General features: G+C 39.8%; 3 protein-coding genes across 4 annotated transcripts; 2 read left to right on the top strand and 1 right to left on the bottom strand.

The window, feature by feature from the left end:
- The first annotated feature begins 2,022 nt into the window (after window positions 1–2,022).
- On the top strand, window positions 2,023–10,718 carry LOC108566893 (formin-binding protein 1-like). The gene is made up of 10 exons (XM_017927009.1): window positions 2,023–2,054; window positions 3,729–3,779; window positions 7,434–7,740; window positions 7,818–8,102; window positions 8,191–8,421; window positions 9,112–9,141; window positions 9,260–9,452; window positions 9,507–9,807; window positions 10,213–10,403; window positions 10,486–10,718. Exons 3-10 carry the CDS (start codon window positions 7,459–7,461, stop codon window positions 10,641–10,643), a joined length of 1,671 nt encoding a protein of 556 aa, XP_017782498.1. The 5' UTR covers window positions 2,023–2,054; window positions 3,729–3,779; window positions 7,434–7,458; the 3' UTR covers window positions 10,644–10,718.
- Window positions 10,719–12,456: 1,738 nt separating this feature from the next.
- LOC108566886 (coiled-coil domain-containing protein 12) lies at window positions 12,457–13,140 on the top strand. Its single transcript, XM_017926995.1, has 2 exons — window positions 12,457–12,690; window positions 12,774–13,140. Exons 1-2 carry the CDS (start codon window positions 12,566–12,568, stop codon window positions 13,087–13,089), a joined length of 441 nt encoding a protein of 146 aa, XP_017782484.1. The 5' UTR covers window positions 12,457–12,565; the 3' UTR covers window positions 13,090–13,140.
- On the bottom strand, window positions 13,112–14,699 carry LOC108566873 (phosphatidylinositol-glycan biosynthesis class F protein). Of its 2 annotated transcripts, none has more exons than XM_017926974.1 (2): window positions 13,921–14,699; window positions 13,112–13,856 (listed from the first exon to the last, which is right to left on the bottom strand). In XM_017926974.1, the coding sequence occupies exon 2, from the start codon at window positions 13,848–13,850 to the stop codon at window positions 13,176–13,178; it is 675 nt and encodes a 224-aa protein (XP_017782463.1). In that variant the 5' UTR covers window positions 13,851–13,856; window positions 13,921–14,699; the 3' UTR covers window positions 13,112–13,175. The 2 variants fall into 2 exon arrangements, with proteins under 2 accessions (XP_017782463.1, XP_017782472.1); XM_017926983.1 differs by having other exon boundaries at window positions 13,925–14,699.
- Window positions 14,700–14,717: the final 18 nt, after the last annotated feature.

Genomic DNA, 14,717 nt, shown 5'->3' with positions numbered 1-14,717 from the left:
TATTTTTGGGATCGCGTGCGTTCATGTTGAACCGCGACGCCGGTAAAACGACGTGTTTACCGGTATTATTAGACCCCCATACAATTTTCGATCTCATCCTTCTACTTCTCCTTCTGCCCTGCCATGCCCGTCGTTTCGGTACTCTATTTTCGGATCTTTTTGATGCTTCGCAGAACGCATACAGCACGCACGCACGCACACACACACCACTTGACCTGACCGATTTTTTTTTTGTTGTACGCAAACCAAAAAGAAATCGACGCGTGCCAAACAGTCTCTTAACCTTTCTTAAATGTCAATCTGCGGCCCTTAATTTGTGTCGAAACCTGGGGGGGTGGATTACAACTCGTCGCTATGCGTATTCAACAACAGATTCGTTAATCCCGTTACCATGGAAATAATAATTTAATTTCACGGCACAGTTTAAGCGCCTCATTAACTGGATTAAATCTCGCGCATATTCCAATTGGATTTGATTGGATTCAACTGGAATACTTTTAACGTTTCCGTTTTAATTGCTACGCGAAATTGATTAATTTCCGTGCTCTATTACACCATTCTCTATACATATATAAAAATTCTAAATTGTTATCCTTCGAAAGTTGCTCGCAACTGAAGCTAATTGCGCTATTGCACGTTCACAAGGTAACAACAACAATAAATGCAGGGAAAAAAAATAGAGAAGAAAATCGCAGCTTTCGCGAAATCTTTGCAAAACTCGTTTCTTTTCTCCACATTGTTTTTTTTCTTCTCTTCCTCTCTCTCTCTCTCTCTCTCACACACACTGATCAAGGAAACAAGACAAGATGTATTTTAGATTAACAGAAATAATTCAATTTAAAGATTCGGAGTTCTCTCACCTTGAACTCTCTCGCTCTGTGAAATTAACTATGCTTGATTTGAAATGTAAACAGCTGGCTGACTTCGATAAATTCAAATTTTTACCTTTCGCTAATTAGGAATTAATTGAGAAAAACATTACCGTATGAAATTATGATTTCCGATAACAGAAATTCGAAAATCTAATAATAATTTGGACATTTTAAGTAAAATTAATCACATCGTTAGATTCAAGTTTTTCGAGTCTGGAACAAATTAACATATATACCGTTGAAAGTTGGTAAAACAAAAAGGAGAGAGACAGAGAGAGAGAAAAGGTGTTTTTAGTTTAGAATAGAGACGGGCACGTGCGACTTTCGAAAAAATCAAGTGTGATCTGCGATCGATTGTGTTTTGTCAAAAGGAGATGATAGCTTAGTTGGCAGAAACAAGCGAAAAGCAATTGTGGTAAATTGGATTTGGAAATGAGGAGAAAACGATTAAGAAAAAGAAAAAAAAACAAAACCGGAAACGTGTATGATGAGGTGTGTGTGTGTGTAACTGTGCTTCTTGTGCGGCTCTCTCTCGGTGCCATATGTGTGTGTGTGTGTCCGCTGCATTCCCGGGTCGTTCAGAAATTTATTACGAGTTGCGACTAATTGCCGCCGTTGCCGAGATGGTATGGTCGTCAGTCAGGACAGGACAGGAGGTCAGGTCAAGAAGAGGATGAATGCGGAGCGAACGGGTGCGGGGGGGGGGAGCTTCAACGCTTCAGTGGAATGCAACAATTACAATAAACAAAACAAACACAATAAACAGTTGATGAATGCACGGAATGTTTGATTATTTTTTTTGTGTGGTGGATGATGCGGGTATATGAGATGTATCTTTTATTATTTGATATAGAGCGTTTAGAGCAGGAGTTCCCAAACTGTGCAACGATTTTACCTCCACGTTAAAGAGTATTTCTAGAATGCAAAAGCAAAATATACAAATGAATTGATAAAGTTGAATGACTGCACTAAAATGTTTGGGATTTCGATGTCTATCATCATCATCATCTCGACGTTTCGGAAACACTCTTTGTATTACATTGAATTTCCATTTGTCTAATTTCAGGACCAGTACGACAATTTGGCGACGCACACGCTGAAGGGTATCGAATTCCTCGAGAGGTTCGGACATTTCATCAGAGATCGGGCGACCATCGAAACGGAATACGCCAACAAACTCAGGTAAATAAATGAAAAACTTCTATTTTGATATGTGAAAAAGCAAAGACGACCGCGACAAAGATATTGTGCGTGGGTCATCATAGTGATAATCATCGCGTCAAACATCAATCTAATATGAAAGGGGGACGACGACGAGTAACACGACATCATCATCATCATCAGCTGCGATGGTGACGCAAGCCGCCTCCCAGAAAATTAACGTTCAGCTTTGGAAGATTATTTCCTTCTTTAAGTGCGTGCGCGATCTTTACCGCGAATCAATCTCAACCTTTCCGTATCCCAATTCGGTAACGCGAAACCATTTTCGTCTCAATCAGAAATCCCCTTCTCTCTCTCTCTCTCTCTCGTTATGAATCTCAACCAAAAACCTGTTGAGAACGGATAACTTTTTCTTGCGAGAAAAGAGCATCATACACCACGCACGCACACACGCATAAACCGAAAAGGCCAAAAGAACCTTGAATATTCCGTTTTTATATCTGTTTCCAGCGCTCTTCGAGGTTGTTCATCCTTCCCCTCCACGCCAACTAAATATATGCAACGCGATTTGCGGCCACTTTTTTTTTATTTTCGAAAAATTCCGCTCCGCTCAGCCCGTTCCGTTCCGTCCGATCCAACCTTTTCTTCTTCTTCTTTCATATTTATTACAAGCGCACGCTCTTTTTTTTCCTTCCTTCCTTCCTCCTTCCTGCTGCAATCTCAGCCGTTTTCTCCCTTCACCTCCCGCAACTCTATTTCCGTAACACCGGCAACGCAACAACAACCCAAATGAAAAAAAGAAAAGAAACCGTCTCCTCGTCCTCTTTTTGTTTTCGCTTTTCGAAGACGTAGGCGGCGTCGGTGAAGAGGAGGCCTCAAGGTCGCTCCCGACGAAAGAATAATAATAAATAAACCCAATTTCAAACAAATCTCTGACATTTGCAAATTATTTAGTTTCATCGCCTACTTAATATTTCGGATTAATCTGCGGCACACGTGTTGCGAGAAAAATCCTAGAACAGATTAAGTCAGTCGAAGGTTGCGGTGCTCTCGTTTCGCGAATGAAAATTATATTATGTAGAAAGAAAAAAAAGAAAAGGCAAACAAACAGTGTGTGTTTGTCTGTGATTTCCGATTCGTTTACGCAATTAGTCACACATAGTGAGAGAGAGAGACTTCTCTGGTGATTTTGCGATGACGCTTTTCCTGCGATTCGTAGCACCGTCTTAGTCATCATCATCCGCATCGTCTCGTCTCGTAGATTCGTTTCACCTATCATTAGCTAGCAGGATTAACAATTCGCGTTCGAAAACTGTCATCGCACGACAAATTCGTACATGCGTTTAATATCAATCGATTTGGCAGTTATCAGCTGTCGATGATGATGATGATACGAATACGGTAATTGACGGTAATCAGCTGATGATGACACTTGCATAGAAGCTTAACGGCTATTGCGATTAATTGCGTTCTTTTGAATAAATGAACAATGAAACGAGATGGGATTACCGTTTATAGATAATAATAACAACAATAGTTTTTCTCTCTTTAAATCTTTCAATCTTAATCCGAGATTGTGGCGATATGTCGTAAAAATGTGCAGAGCTCAAATTGCTTTTCGTTTGCAACGAATCGGATAAATCTCTTAAATCTCTTTTCATCTTATCTCTAATGTTTTCAATGCTTCTGTTGCAGACGACTGGCAAAGACGTACCAACCCAGGAAAAAGGATGAGGAGGAAAACCAGTGAGTGTAAAATCTATATGCAATATACAACAACAACAACGACAACAAAAAAATACCCAAGATGTAAATCGCGACGTCGGCACTATTATAATAAGAACAGAACCTTGGTACACTTTGCGTGTTTCCAGTAAAATAAAATTTAAAAAAAATTGTTCAAGGCAACATTACATTACACAGACCACTTGAAACAATGGAGCAAGCGAACAAGAAAACTTCCTTTTCTATTTTGTTAATACTTCAAAGCTGTTCGCAACACATAAATTCGAACTGCCTGCAGAAACTGACGGAAACTGCTCTTCTCTCATTACCTAATTTGAGGAGGACGTGAGTGTTGAGTTTCCTTTTGATGGTGTTTATGCAATTAATGACCCTTCGCAATTAGCGTCAATCAAAACCTAATTTAGATTAGATTACTACCGCAATTTTCACCATTCAACTTGACAACAATTTTATTCGCAAACTTCACAATTTGCCAGTTTTGTTTCATTTACGCGGTTCTTGGGTTGCGGTTTACCATTATCATTATCATTGATGCAATTGATTCGGTTTTTATATCAATTGCATTTGAGTCATGATTTTTTTTTCATTTTCTGGTGAGGAGAGGAGTAAAGTGGAAAAGCGTTTCGTTTCGTTATCATATCGTCAGCACATCCACTGAGCAGCAGCGGGTATCAATGAAAACAAAGGACGAGCGCGAGTTTGAGTCACCCAAAGCCAGACGGATTTATTTTTAAATTATTTTATTATTACGAATAACAACAATTGTCATGGAAACATTGAAAATGTGCAAAGTTGATCCATCGTCGAGGAGAAGACATGGCATGGACGACATTTATTTCAAGTAGTGCAGCTCCAAAGTGTGTTTGCTGCTTATAATTCAACACTTCAGGCTGTAATACTTAAAACAACTGCCGTCGTTTTTGTGATGAAAGTCGTGAACGGTTGCTTTGAGCAGTGTAACCAGAGTGTGAAAAAGTTGGAGGATATCGAAAATAAGACTTCTTCGTCTCCTCCACTTGCGGCAAGCAAATACATACACACTGCAGGCTTCACTACTTGGAGCAATCGAACGAATACTGAAGAGAAGAGAAGAGAATTACTTGACCAGCAGAAATCAACGAGTGCATCTTTGTGCAAAGCAGTTGAACCGTGGTGGTTCGGACAGGTTCAACACCTACGGCATCAACTACTTAGCGCAAAGACATACGTGGCGAAAAAGGATGATAACTCGAAAACACTACTCTCGAAGAAGCACAACAACAACAAAACGATTCTTTGATGATATTTGCTTGTTGGTTGCATAAAGTAGTAGTACCGAGAAGGAGCTCAGAAACATCCGTCTACAGCACTGCTACTTATGGTAACCAGCAACAAATCGAACGATGGAAGAAACCGATGGAGGACTGATGCAAATTCGGGCTGGTCACGTCCCTTTTATGCTACTGTTATTGTTACTCTGTGTGCCCCCAAAAACACAAGTGATTTAGATATTTGTATTTGTCCAACATTTGATTTCATATCGTTCGCTTTGTTTTTTTCCCCAGCAACCAACAAATAAAATCGAATCTTTCGTTTGTCTCATCAAACAACTAATTGTTACCAATGACGACGAGCAAACACAACAATATTTGACGAACGCCAATCGTTGTTTTTCCATCCCGATTACGTTTCGTAGCAACGTAGCAAACAAAAAGATTGCGTTATCTCGCAATGTGTTTGTTAAACACTCGAAAAGTCACGTAGGAGAATTCCTTCGTATTAGGAAAACCACAAAGTTTAATTTTAGAAAGGAAGAAGAAAATAATTAATAATAACATTATATTATATTAATAATAATGATCGTGATTCACACACAGATTCAAAAATCTTTCCGCAAAAATAACAATTCAATGTTTGCGGAATGTTTGTGACTCAACTTCGTCCGTAATAAGATAAAGATTTCATTTTTCAAATGTTTTGCTTCTTCTTTTTCTTTATTCTGCGCATTACTTTACGAGTAAGAAGTATAATGCAAATCCTTTGATGTAATTACTTGATAACGTTAATTGTTTGACGATTTTTCGATTTAAAAATAACATCTAAACGAACGACATTGAACTTGTTGTTTGAAAACCGAATTGGTGTGGATGTTTTGTCGTTACTTTACAACAAAGTGGTTGGTTGGTTGGTCGATTGGTCGGTCGTTGGGACAGACATACAGACAGACAGTCGAGAGTTAATTGCTTTGTTTGCGTTTTTATTATTTTTAAATTGCAATTTGCATTAGAACGCAAATTTAACATTCTACTGCTAGATTTTTTTGCTACACACACACACACACATATAAATAACATAGATTTTATAAAACGCATCGCGTGCTCAACGGAAATGCAACTGAAATTACGAAACAGTTTTCTTTGTACTTCACATTTCAATCTAATTAATCAAAATTATGGAAACGTTACGTTACACATTATGTTATCGCGTGTACGTTTAGCTTTAACAATAATAATGTTCATTTTAAAAACGCAAATGAAATTTCAATTTAGTTCAATCATCGCCGATTGATTAACAAAAACGCAAAACTAATTGCAAATAGTAATTTACGATGGCACTCCTACATATATCTATTTATATGTCCGTTAAAGTACGTTGTGGTAATTGAAAAGTTTTCGATGGTTTAATAATAACAATGAAATCAATCCCCAGACGACGACTGTGAGTCTGCTTTTTCTTCCCCGTTTTACTTCTCCTCTCCTCTCCGACTTCGTGTTTCTCTAATTGCATTTGTTTCGCGGTTTGTAAAGCTTTTAAAAAGTTAATGCAACAAATGATGAAAAACATTCAGTCTTAATTGAAATGTCGTATCATCAGCAGCATTGTTTGTTTTTCTTTTATTTGGTGTTGTTGATATTGCTTTGTATTGAAAGAATGTCGCATTGTACAAATTGGTAATAATGTAAATTTGTTTAACAAGAACGATGATAAAAGTGATGATAAGAAAAGCGATGATTGTTCAAAAGTTTAATGTAATTGTTACGTGGAAAGTGTTGCACGTAACGAAGATTGCGGAGGAGGAGGAGGAAGAATCTAATTTATAATATAATGATTGATAATTTAGTAAATGAGAAAATCGCGTCTTTCTTAATAGGAGCTATAATTATTTATCGACTCGATTTTCTACTGGGCAGCAGCAGCGCGGATTTCTCTTTTTTGTTGTTGTTGTTGTTGCAATGCCCATATGCAATGGTCGGTTGTGGGTAGTAGTCTCAGTACACAGTAAAGGCGATCGCGGCGGTTGTATATGCTGCTGGTCTTTCTTCGTTTGTGCCTGCTTTTATGAATCACGCGACTCTCGAGGAGCGAAAGAACGAATGAACGAAGCGGCGGCGGCGGCGGCGCATACCAAGAGCATTTTTCACCTGAACTGACGACGTTTCATGCGTATCGTACGTACGTATGTACGTTTTCCCCGGAATGTTCACTTCACGATGCAGAAGGAGGCTGCCGCTGTTGCTGCTGCTGCTGCGGCTATGGTGAAAGGCAGAGACGACCTTGCCGCGCGCAGCCTTCTTTCTAACCGACGCCTGAAAAACGACAGCAAAAAGACTTTTCTTTCGTGATATTGATATTGATGATGATGATTGTGACGTGGTGTGTGTGTGTGTGTTTCAGATTCAGTTATTTCAAAGCGTTCAAGATGGTGATGAACGAGACGAACGATCTGGCCGGACAAAGGGAGCTGGTAGCAGAGAACATGCAATCGAATGTATTGAAAGAGCTGAACGCCCTCATCAAGATCAATCGGGAGGACCGTAAGAAGCATCTTCTGGAGGGTGCGAAGCTGCAGCAGAACCTGCACAATCAGGTCGACGTGATGGGCAGATCGAAGAAAGCGTACGAGAAGGCGTTCAAAGAGGCGGAGAAAGCGGTGGACAACTTCCAAAAGGCGGACGCCGATTACAACCTGTCCAGGGCGGAGGTACAGTACAACATTTCGAAACAATACGACTTATAATTATTAAACTGAATTATTTGTTCGTTGGTCGGACGAACCAGGTGGACAAACAGAGGGTGAACATGACGATGAAGTCGCAAATTTGCGAGACGGCAAAGAACGACTACGCGGATCAGCTGCAACGCACCAACGAGATGCAACGACAGCACTACCGGTCCGGTCTGCCCGACGTATTCCGGCAGCTGCAGGACCTCGACGAGAAGCGCATCAAGAACATAAAGAACTTCATCAACAGTTCGGCGGAGATCGAACGCAACGTCTTTCCCATCATCAACTCGTGCCTGGACGGCATCGTCAGAGCGGGCAACATGATTAACGAAAAAGAAGTAATTGATCGATTGATCGCAATCTCCTCCATACTTGATATGGATGTATTGTACTGATTGTACTGATCTTTCTTTTGGTATTTTGCAGGACACGCTGCTGGTCATCGAACGATACAAGAGTGGTTTCTGTCCGCCCGAGGATTTCCCCTTCGAGGATCTTTCCAAGGGCGGAAGTGACAGCGGCGGAAGCACGCCGATGATTAACAGTATACAGGCGGAGGCGAAACCGCGCTCCGGTGGTTTGACGATGAAGGGCACGATGTCAGGGAAAGGATTGAAAAAGAGGACGGGCCTCTTTCACATCTTCACCAGTAAAGGGGTTAGTATTATGCGTTAGATGCGTTAGATTATTTTGCACACACATTTTAACGTTATTTTGGTTGGTGGTTTGGTTGGCGTAAAGCGTAAAGCGTATTCATTCACTCTGTATAATGCAATATAATACAGGGTGAATCTTGCAAAATTGAATTTTTCGCGTAATAATCAGTATAGATATAAATAGTATTTTTGTTTTATAGTATTTACTCGTATTCTCATCGCATCACACCACTCGCACCCCTCTAATATTTGTATTTATGATTTAATTTTTTTTTTTTCATTTTCTCCTTTCGCTCTTCTCACTCTACCCCTTTGGTTCTGGGATTCGATACACCACAACAAACAAAACACAAACACTTAATACATTTACATATACACTATTCAAAATGTCAAAATATTTCCTCCTAGTAAGTAATCGATTATAAAGTATCTAGCTGTGTAGACTAATCAATTTTAGTTACTTCTTAATTAATTAGTTGGCATGTTTGCAAATACTAACAACATTAGATTAGATTAGGCTTTTTGGTAATTTTCAATTAACATCTGTTTTTGTGACTGACGCAAATATAACAGGAAAGACAACATCTTACATTATGTTTAGATATGTTGATGTTACGTCGTTCTGTGCATGCATGCGCGTCTTGCCTCTCTAATCGGCTTTCTGTATTTTTTTATGTTTCCATGCATTCAGAAGCTTACAGAAATGTGTATGGCAATCAAGGTATGTCCTTCGATACTCTTACTCGCTTCTCGTGGCATAGGTTTTACTTTACTTGTGTGTGTGTGTCTGCGTCATAATCGCGGCTATTTTTTAAAAGTTTCTTGCGAATTGTTTTTAGTACGCCGCCGTTGCCGATGGTAAGGACGACTACAGCGAGCTGCCGCCCAACCAGAGGCTGAAGAAGCTGCGGGTGCGCGTCGAGGAATTGCAGGCGAAGGTGAAGAGCGAATCGGCGGCGCGCGACGGTCTGATGAAGATGAAGGGCGTTTACGAGGATAACCCGGCGTTGGGCGACCCCATGACCATCGAAGGTACTCTAACGATTATTAGTTATAAACTGAATTATTAATCTATGGTATGTGCAGGTCAGCTGAACGAGAGCAGCCACAAGTTGGAGAAGCTTCAGGCCGAGCAGAAGCGCTTCCTCGGGTATCTGGAGGAAGCGCAGCGATCGACGCAGCAGCTGAACAACTCGCAGACGAACTCGCCGAGATCTGAGAACGGATCCCGCAACAACCACCTGCACCATCATCATCGACATTCGGCGGGAAGCGCGGCCGAGGAGGAATCTCTGAGCAGATCGGCGAGCGACAGCAGCGTCACGAACCCCACGCTCAACCACAACAAGCAGCCGTCCGCGCCCGGAACCCCGCAGCTCAATCACGGGTAAGTTCAAAACAGCAGTCTGCAACAACTCATTTAGTAGTAGTCATCGTTGCATTTATATTAATTCCGCACAACCATACATCATTCATTTATATGTTTTTTGAACATTCGAATCGTGGCCACAAGCGTATGATTGAGAAATATAATATATGATTATTATATCTGTCGTCCCATAGCTAACATTATTGGCCATGGGATTGATATATAATCAAGTATTAGTATTGTTTAGTCGACTGCACGCACACAAACAAAACTTGGCAAGTTGTTGTTGTTGTTGTTGTTGTTGTTGCAAGTGTGGAGTGGTCGGCTTAAAAGAGTGATCTGTCTTCTGTCTGTCGTCTCATACCTGCCTGCCTCTTTACATCTCTGCCTCTGCTGGATTGTTAACCGCAGTTGTTCAAATAGCCCGGAGAGCGGTCTCGGCACCTCGCACACGTCCCTGCCCGGCGCCGACTCTGACCAGGATCACGAGCAGGACCCCCACGACCCCGACCACGATCAGTACGACGGCACCGCCGGCAGCGAGTTCTACGACGACATCTACAGCGTAGAATACCAACCGCTCGGCGTCTGCAAGGCCATCTATCCCTTCGAAGGTACAGTACCCTCTCCTCTGCAAACAAACGAAACAAACAATTGTATAATGAAGAAAATAGTAACTAGTAATCGTTCTTTCAGCCACGAGCGAAGGAAGCATACCAATGGCGGAGAACGAGGAGCTGCATCTCATCGAGTCCGATCAGGGAGACGGTTGGACGCGCGTCCGACGGATGAACAGCGCCGAAGAAGGTTTCGTGCCCACCTCCTACATCGGCATCACCATCTTCAACACCTAAACAAGTGCGACAACGAACGAACGAACGGAAGTGTGTGTGTGCACGCGCAAACCGGAACTGAAAAAAATAAATAAATATAAGAAAAAATATATATAACAAACAGTGAATAATAAACGAATATACATATATATTTAATGGTTCGCGCAAAGGAAGGAAGGAAGCTTCAAAGTTTTACTTTTTATCTCCCAATAATATATATATATACATACATTAAATTACATTTATATTAACAGTCAACATCTATATTTGTAATAACAACTTATAATTATAATAATCATCATCGTCAATATTGTAACGCAATTGATAAATCAAGTGTGCGAGTGTGCTAGCAAACAAAATGGAAACAAAAAAAAAGAAGAAAAACGTTCGCTGCTTTCGATGTATCGTGTGTAACGCAAGTTATCCAGCCACCCGCCCGTTTAAAATAAACAAAACAAAGCCCTAGCAACGAACAATTGCATGCATGCATACATGCCGATATATATATATAGAGTAATTGATAGGTAGATAGATAGAACACAACTATGTACATACATGAATGAGGAAAACGAAAATCATTGTCAAAGTTATTATAATAATTAATATTATTGCTATTATTTACTTTCGATTATATTTAATTTTGCTCTTAGCTAGGAAAATAATTCTTACTACTACTACAACTATTGAAATAATAATAATAATATAAAAACAACAACGTGTAACACACATTGAAGAATGAAGAATGAGATGAAATAATCTAGTAATTTTGTATATGATTCGTCGTTATATAATATATATACATATATTATTATTTTGTTTTTCTTTTTTTTTATAAATTCTCTCATTAATATGTATAGTAGAAGCGAACAGAGAATATGCATCAAAAGCGTAGAACAAATATCCTCTTAAATTAAATTATATTTTTATTTTACATACTGCAATTATATATATATATACACATACATACATGATGTATATTTAAAACAAAACAAAAATGTATCTTTTTTTTATTCTCTCTCTCTCTGTCTCTAGAATATTGTGATGTATGCAATGTTTGAACTTGATTTCTATATGTATATATATATATATGTATATGTGCATTGGTGATATGGCCTTTATTTTGCAATATGCATTGTAGTTTTGAATGTGTGTGTGTGTTCGTACTGCTGGTGCTGCTTCAGAAGCTGTGAATGATGCCGAGCTGAAGATGAAACATTTATTTTTTTATAATTAGTCAAAGAGAGTTGCCAAAATTCGCTGACGCTCAATGTGAATAGGTATCTCAATATTATGTGATGATGATAATGATGATGCTGTGTGTGTGAAAGAGAGAGAGAGAGATGGACATGTACTAATGCTCTGTACTAATTAATAATGACTGAGAAGATTGTAACATATACAATATACATACATATATACATACATTTGCATACTAACAAAAAGTATTATTATCATTATTTAAAAGTGATTATTATAAATTCACTCACCCTGAGAAGCGAGCGTCTTCTTCTCCAAACTTTGACACTTCAAACAAATTCACCATAGCAACATTACAAAAATAAAAACTTTGGGCGATTGTTTAAAAGAGAGAAGATGATCGGAAATGTAAACAACTTTTTATTTTTATAGGCAACCCGCGTTGCATATCCAATTCAAACTTTTAATCAGTTTAAACGCTTATTCGAATTACGACCGTCGTTTCAATTATGTTATTTAAGTTAATTGAGGGAAATAATTGAGCGGAGAAATAAACATTTTCCTGTATTTTTAAAAAAAATTATAACATATATGCCGCGACGCGACTATATATTTCACACTATGCAACCCAAACGACTTTGTTTACATTTTAACTTGCTGTTGGGTGTCGCTGCGATCGAGCACAAAAACATACATCGAGTGTTTTCCTCAAAGTTTGTTTTAGTTAGTTTAGATTGAATAAAATAATGACTAGCACGTTGGAAGAGCAGGCGTTGAAGAGGAAGGAAAGGCTTCTCGCTTTGAAACGCAAGAGAAACGGCGAAGAGGAAACAGAAAACGGAGAGAAGGAATCGAACATAACCCTGCCCAAGTGAGTAGTGTGTGTGTGTGGCTGTTTTTGCTTTTGTTTCGAATCGTGGGTGACTGTGATTGATGTTCGTGTTTTTGCTGCAGGCCCGTATTCAGGAGCTACAAGCCATCAGATGAGGAGCTGAACGGAAACGTTTTGCCGCAAGCAGAACCTGCTGATTTCACAGAAGAGATTAAGGAGCAACTGGATGCGGCCAAGGAGAAAGTGGTGATAGACGAATTGGATATAACGAATTTGGCGCCGAGGAAACCGGATTGGGATCTCAAGAGGGACGTTGCCAAAAAGTTGGAGAAACTTGAAAGGAGGACGCAGAAAGCGATCGCGGAACTGATCAGGGATAGACTCAAACAGAGACAGGAGGACCTTGCGACAATGGTCAACGCAGCCACAAATTTATAACATTGTAACAATAATAATAATAATCTATATAACTCGTATTTAATAAATAAAGGAATTGCTTTGGTTAATTTCGATGCAAGTGTTGTTTAGACACTGTGCTTTTTGTACAAAAGTTTACCCCTCCTGTTCAAGACGAGAGCTGTTGATGTGAAATTCCCGATGACGTGACCGACGAGGGCGCCGATGCAGCAGGGAATCGGCCAGGCCTGCCAAGCCCTGTTCCAATCTAAAGGAATGACGACGGCCGCGCTCCACGCCCCGAAAACGGTGCACTGAACGTTCCTCAAAACAACACTGGAAACACTCACCGAATGAGCATCCACAGTGTTCAAACCGAGTAGGATCTTCACACTCTGCTTGTACCCCAAATGTATCAGACACTGGACGGTGGTGAGCGTGGTCAGCACTGTGCTGAACATCAGGGTCTCCTCGAAGTCAGCAAACAGTGGAGCTCCGAACAGTACGGGCACCACATAAAACACCAACAATGAGACGGCAATCAGCAGAATTGAGTCAAATGAATTGGTTGAAGTCTTTGGAGTAGAGTTTCGTTTGCTCTCGAATAGATGTCTGCGGGCGATCGCTTTGATCAGTTCGAATGTGACGAGGATGATGATCAGGTAGATGGAGGTGAACTTTCCGATTGCATAGAGCACGCCGAGCAGCTTGAGAATCAGCAGGAGCAGTGTGAATGCGACGACGGTGAAGACGCCGTTCGCGATTATCAGGTGACGCGGAATCGGCAGCTCGTTGGGCCCCATATTTCACTGTAACAACAATAACAATATCACCGGTAAACAAATTAATGCAACATCAAACACGCAACATTACCTACAATTCGATTCCTGCCGTGTTTAGCACTACTTTCAGCCTTCGTTATCTCATTTTTGTTCCCTTTATCGGTAAATAAACGGTTCAAGTTGCACCCAACGCACACATCACTCAGATAAATCTGTCACTGTCTGTCACAGACTCAACGAACATAGGCAACCGGTGATACACCAAAGGAAATGTAAAACAATCACGATTGCCACACCACTTTATTTGTTACTACCAACTAATAGATGTTTAATTATGCAATTACTGTGAAACATAGGACTGATATTTAAAAATGATTAAAGTTATGCAACCTAACATTCATAATCACTATACAATAACCATAGCAACATTTTTTTAATTATAGAGAAATAAAATAATGGAATGATAAGATCGTCATGGAAACTAAAGGTTTTGGCATGAGTTGATCTCCATTTAGTCGCCTCTTACGACAAGCAGGAGTTACACTTTGGTCGTATTCTTTTAACTTCAGCCCCGAACCAAAGGGCAGAGAAACTTGTGAACAACTTTTGTTTGCAAAAAAAACGATAATCTTCCACTTTCATCCAAATTTACTTACAGCGACACACACACACAAAGAAGACATCGAGTACAAAAATACTATAATATGCTCGTCGAGAATAAAAATAGAGTACAACTAAAACTTACGGTCTAAATCGAAAAATATATAATAGTAATTACGACGATGCAGACTTACATAACTACTAGACACTCTCGTCACAGCCGCCGCCAGTCTTTTGTTTTCTATACGTACATTAAAAAAAAAACAGCAGCAAAAGTTGTCAATAATT

The sequence above is a fragment of the Nicrophorus vespilloides genome, unplaced genomic scaffold, assembly GCF_001412225.1.
Source record: "Nicrophorus vespilloides isolate i.1.1-1 unplaced genomic scaffold, Nicve_v1.0, whole genome shotgun sequence".
NCBI lineage: Eukaryota > Metazoa > Arthropoda > Insecta > Coleoptera > Silphidae > Nicrophorus > Nicrophorus vespilloides.
This window is presented reverse-complemented; position numbering and strand designations above follow the sequence as displayed.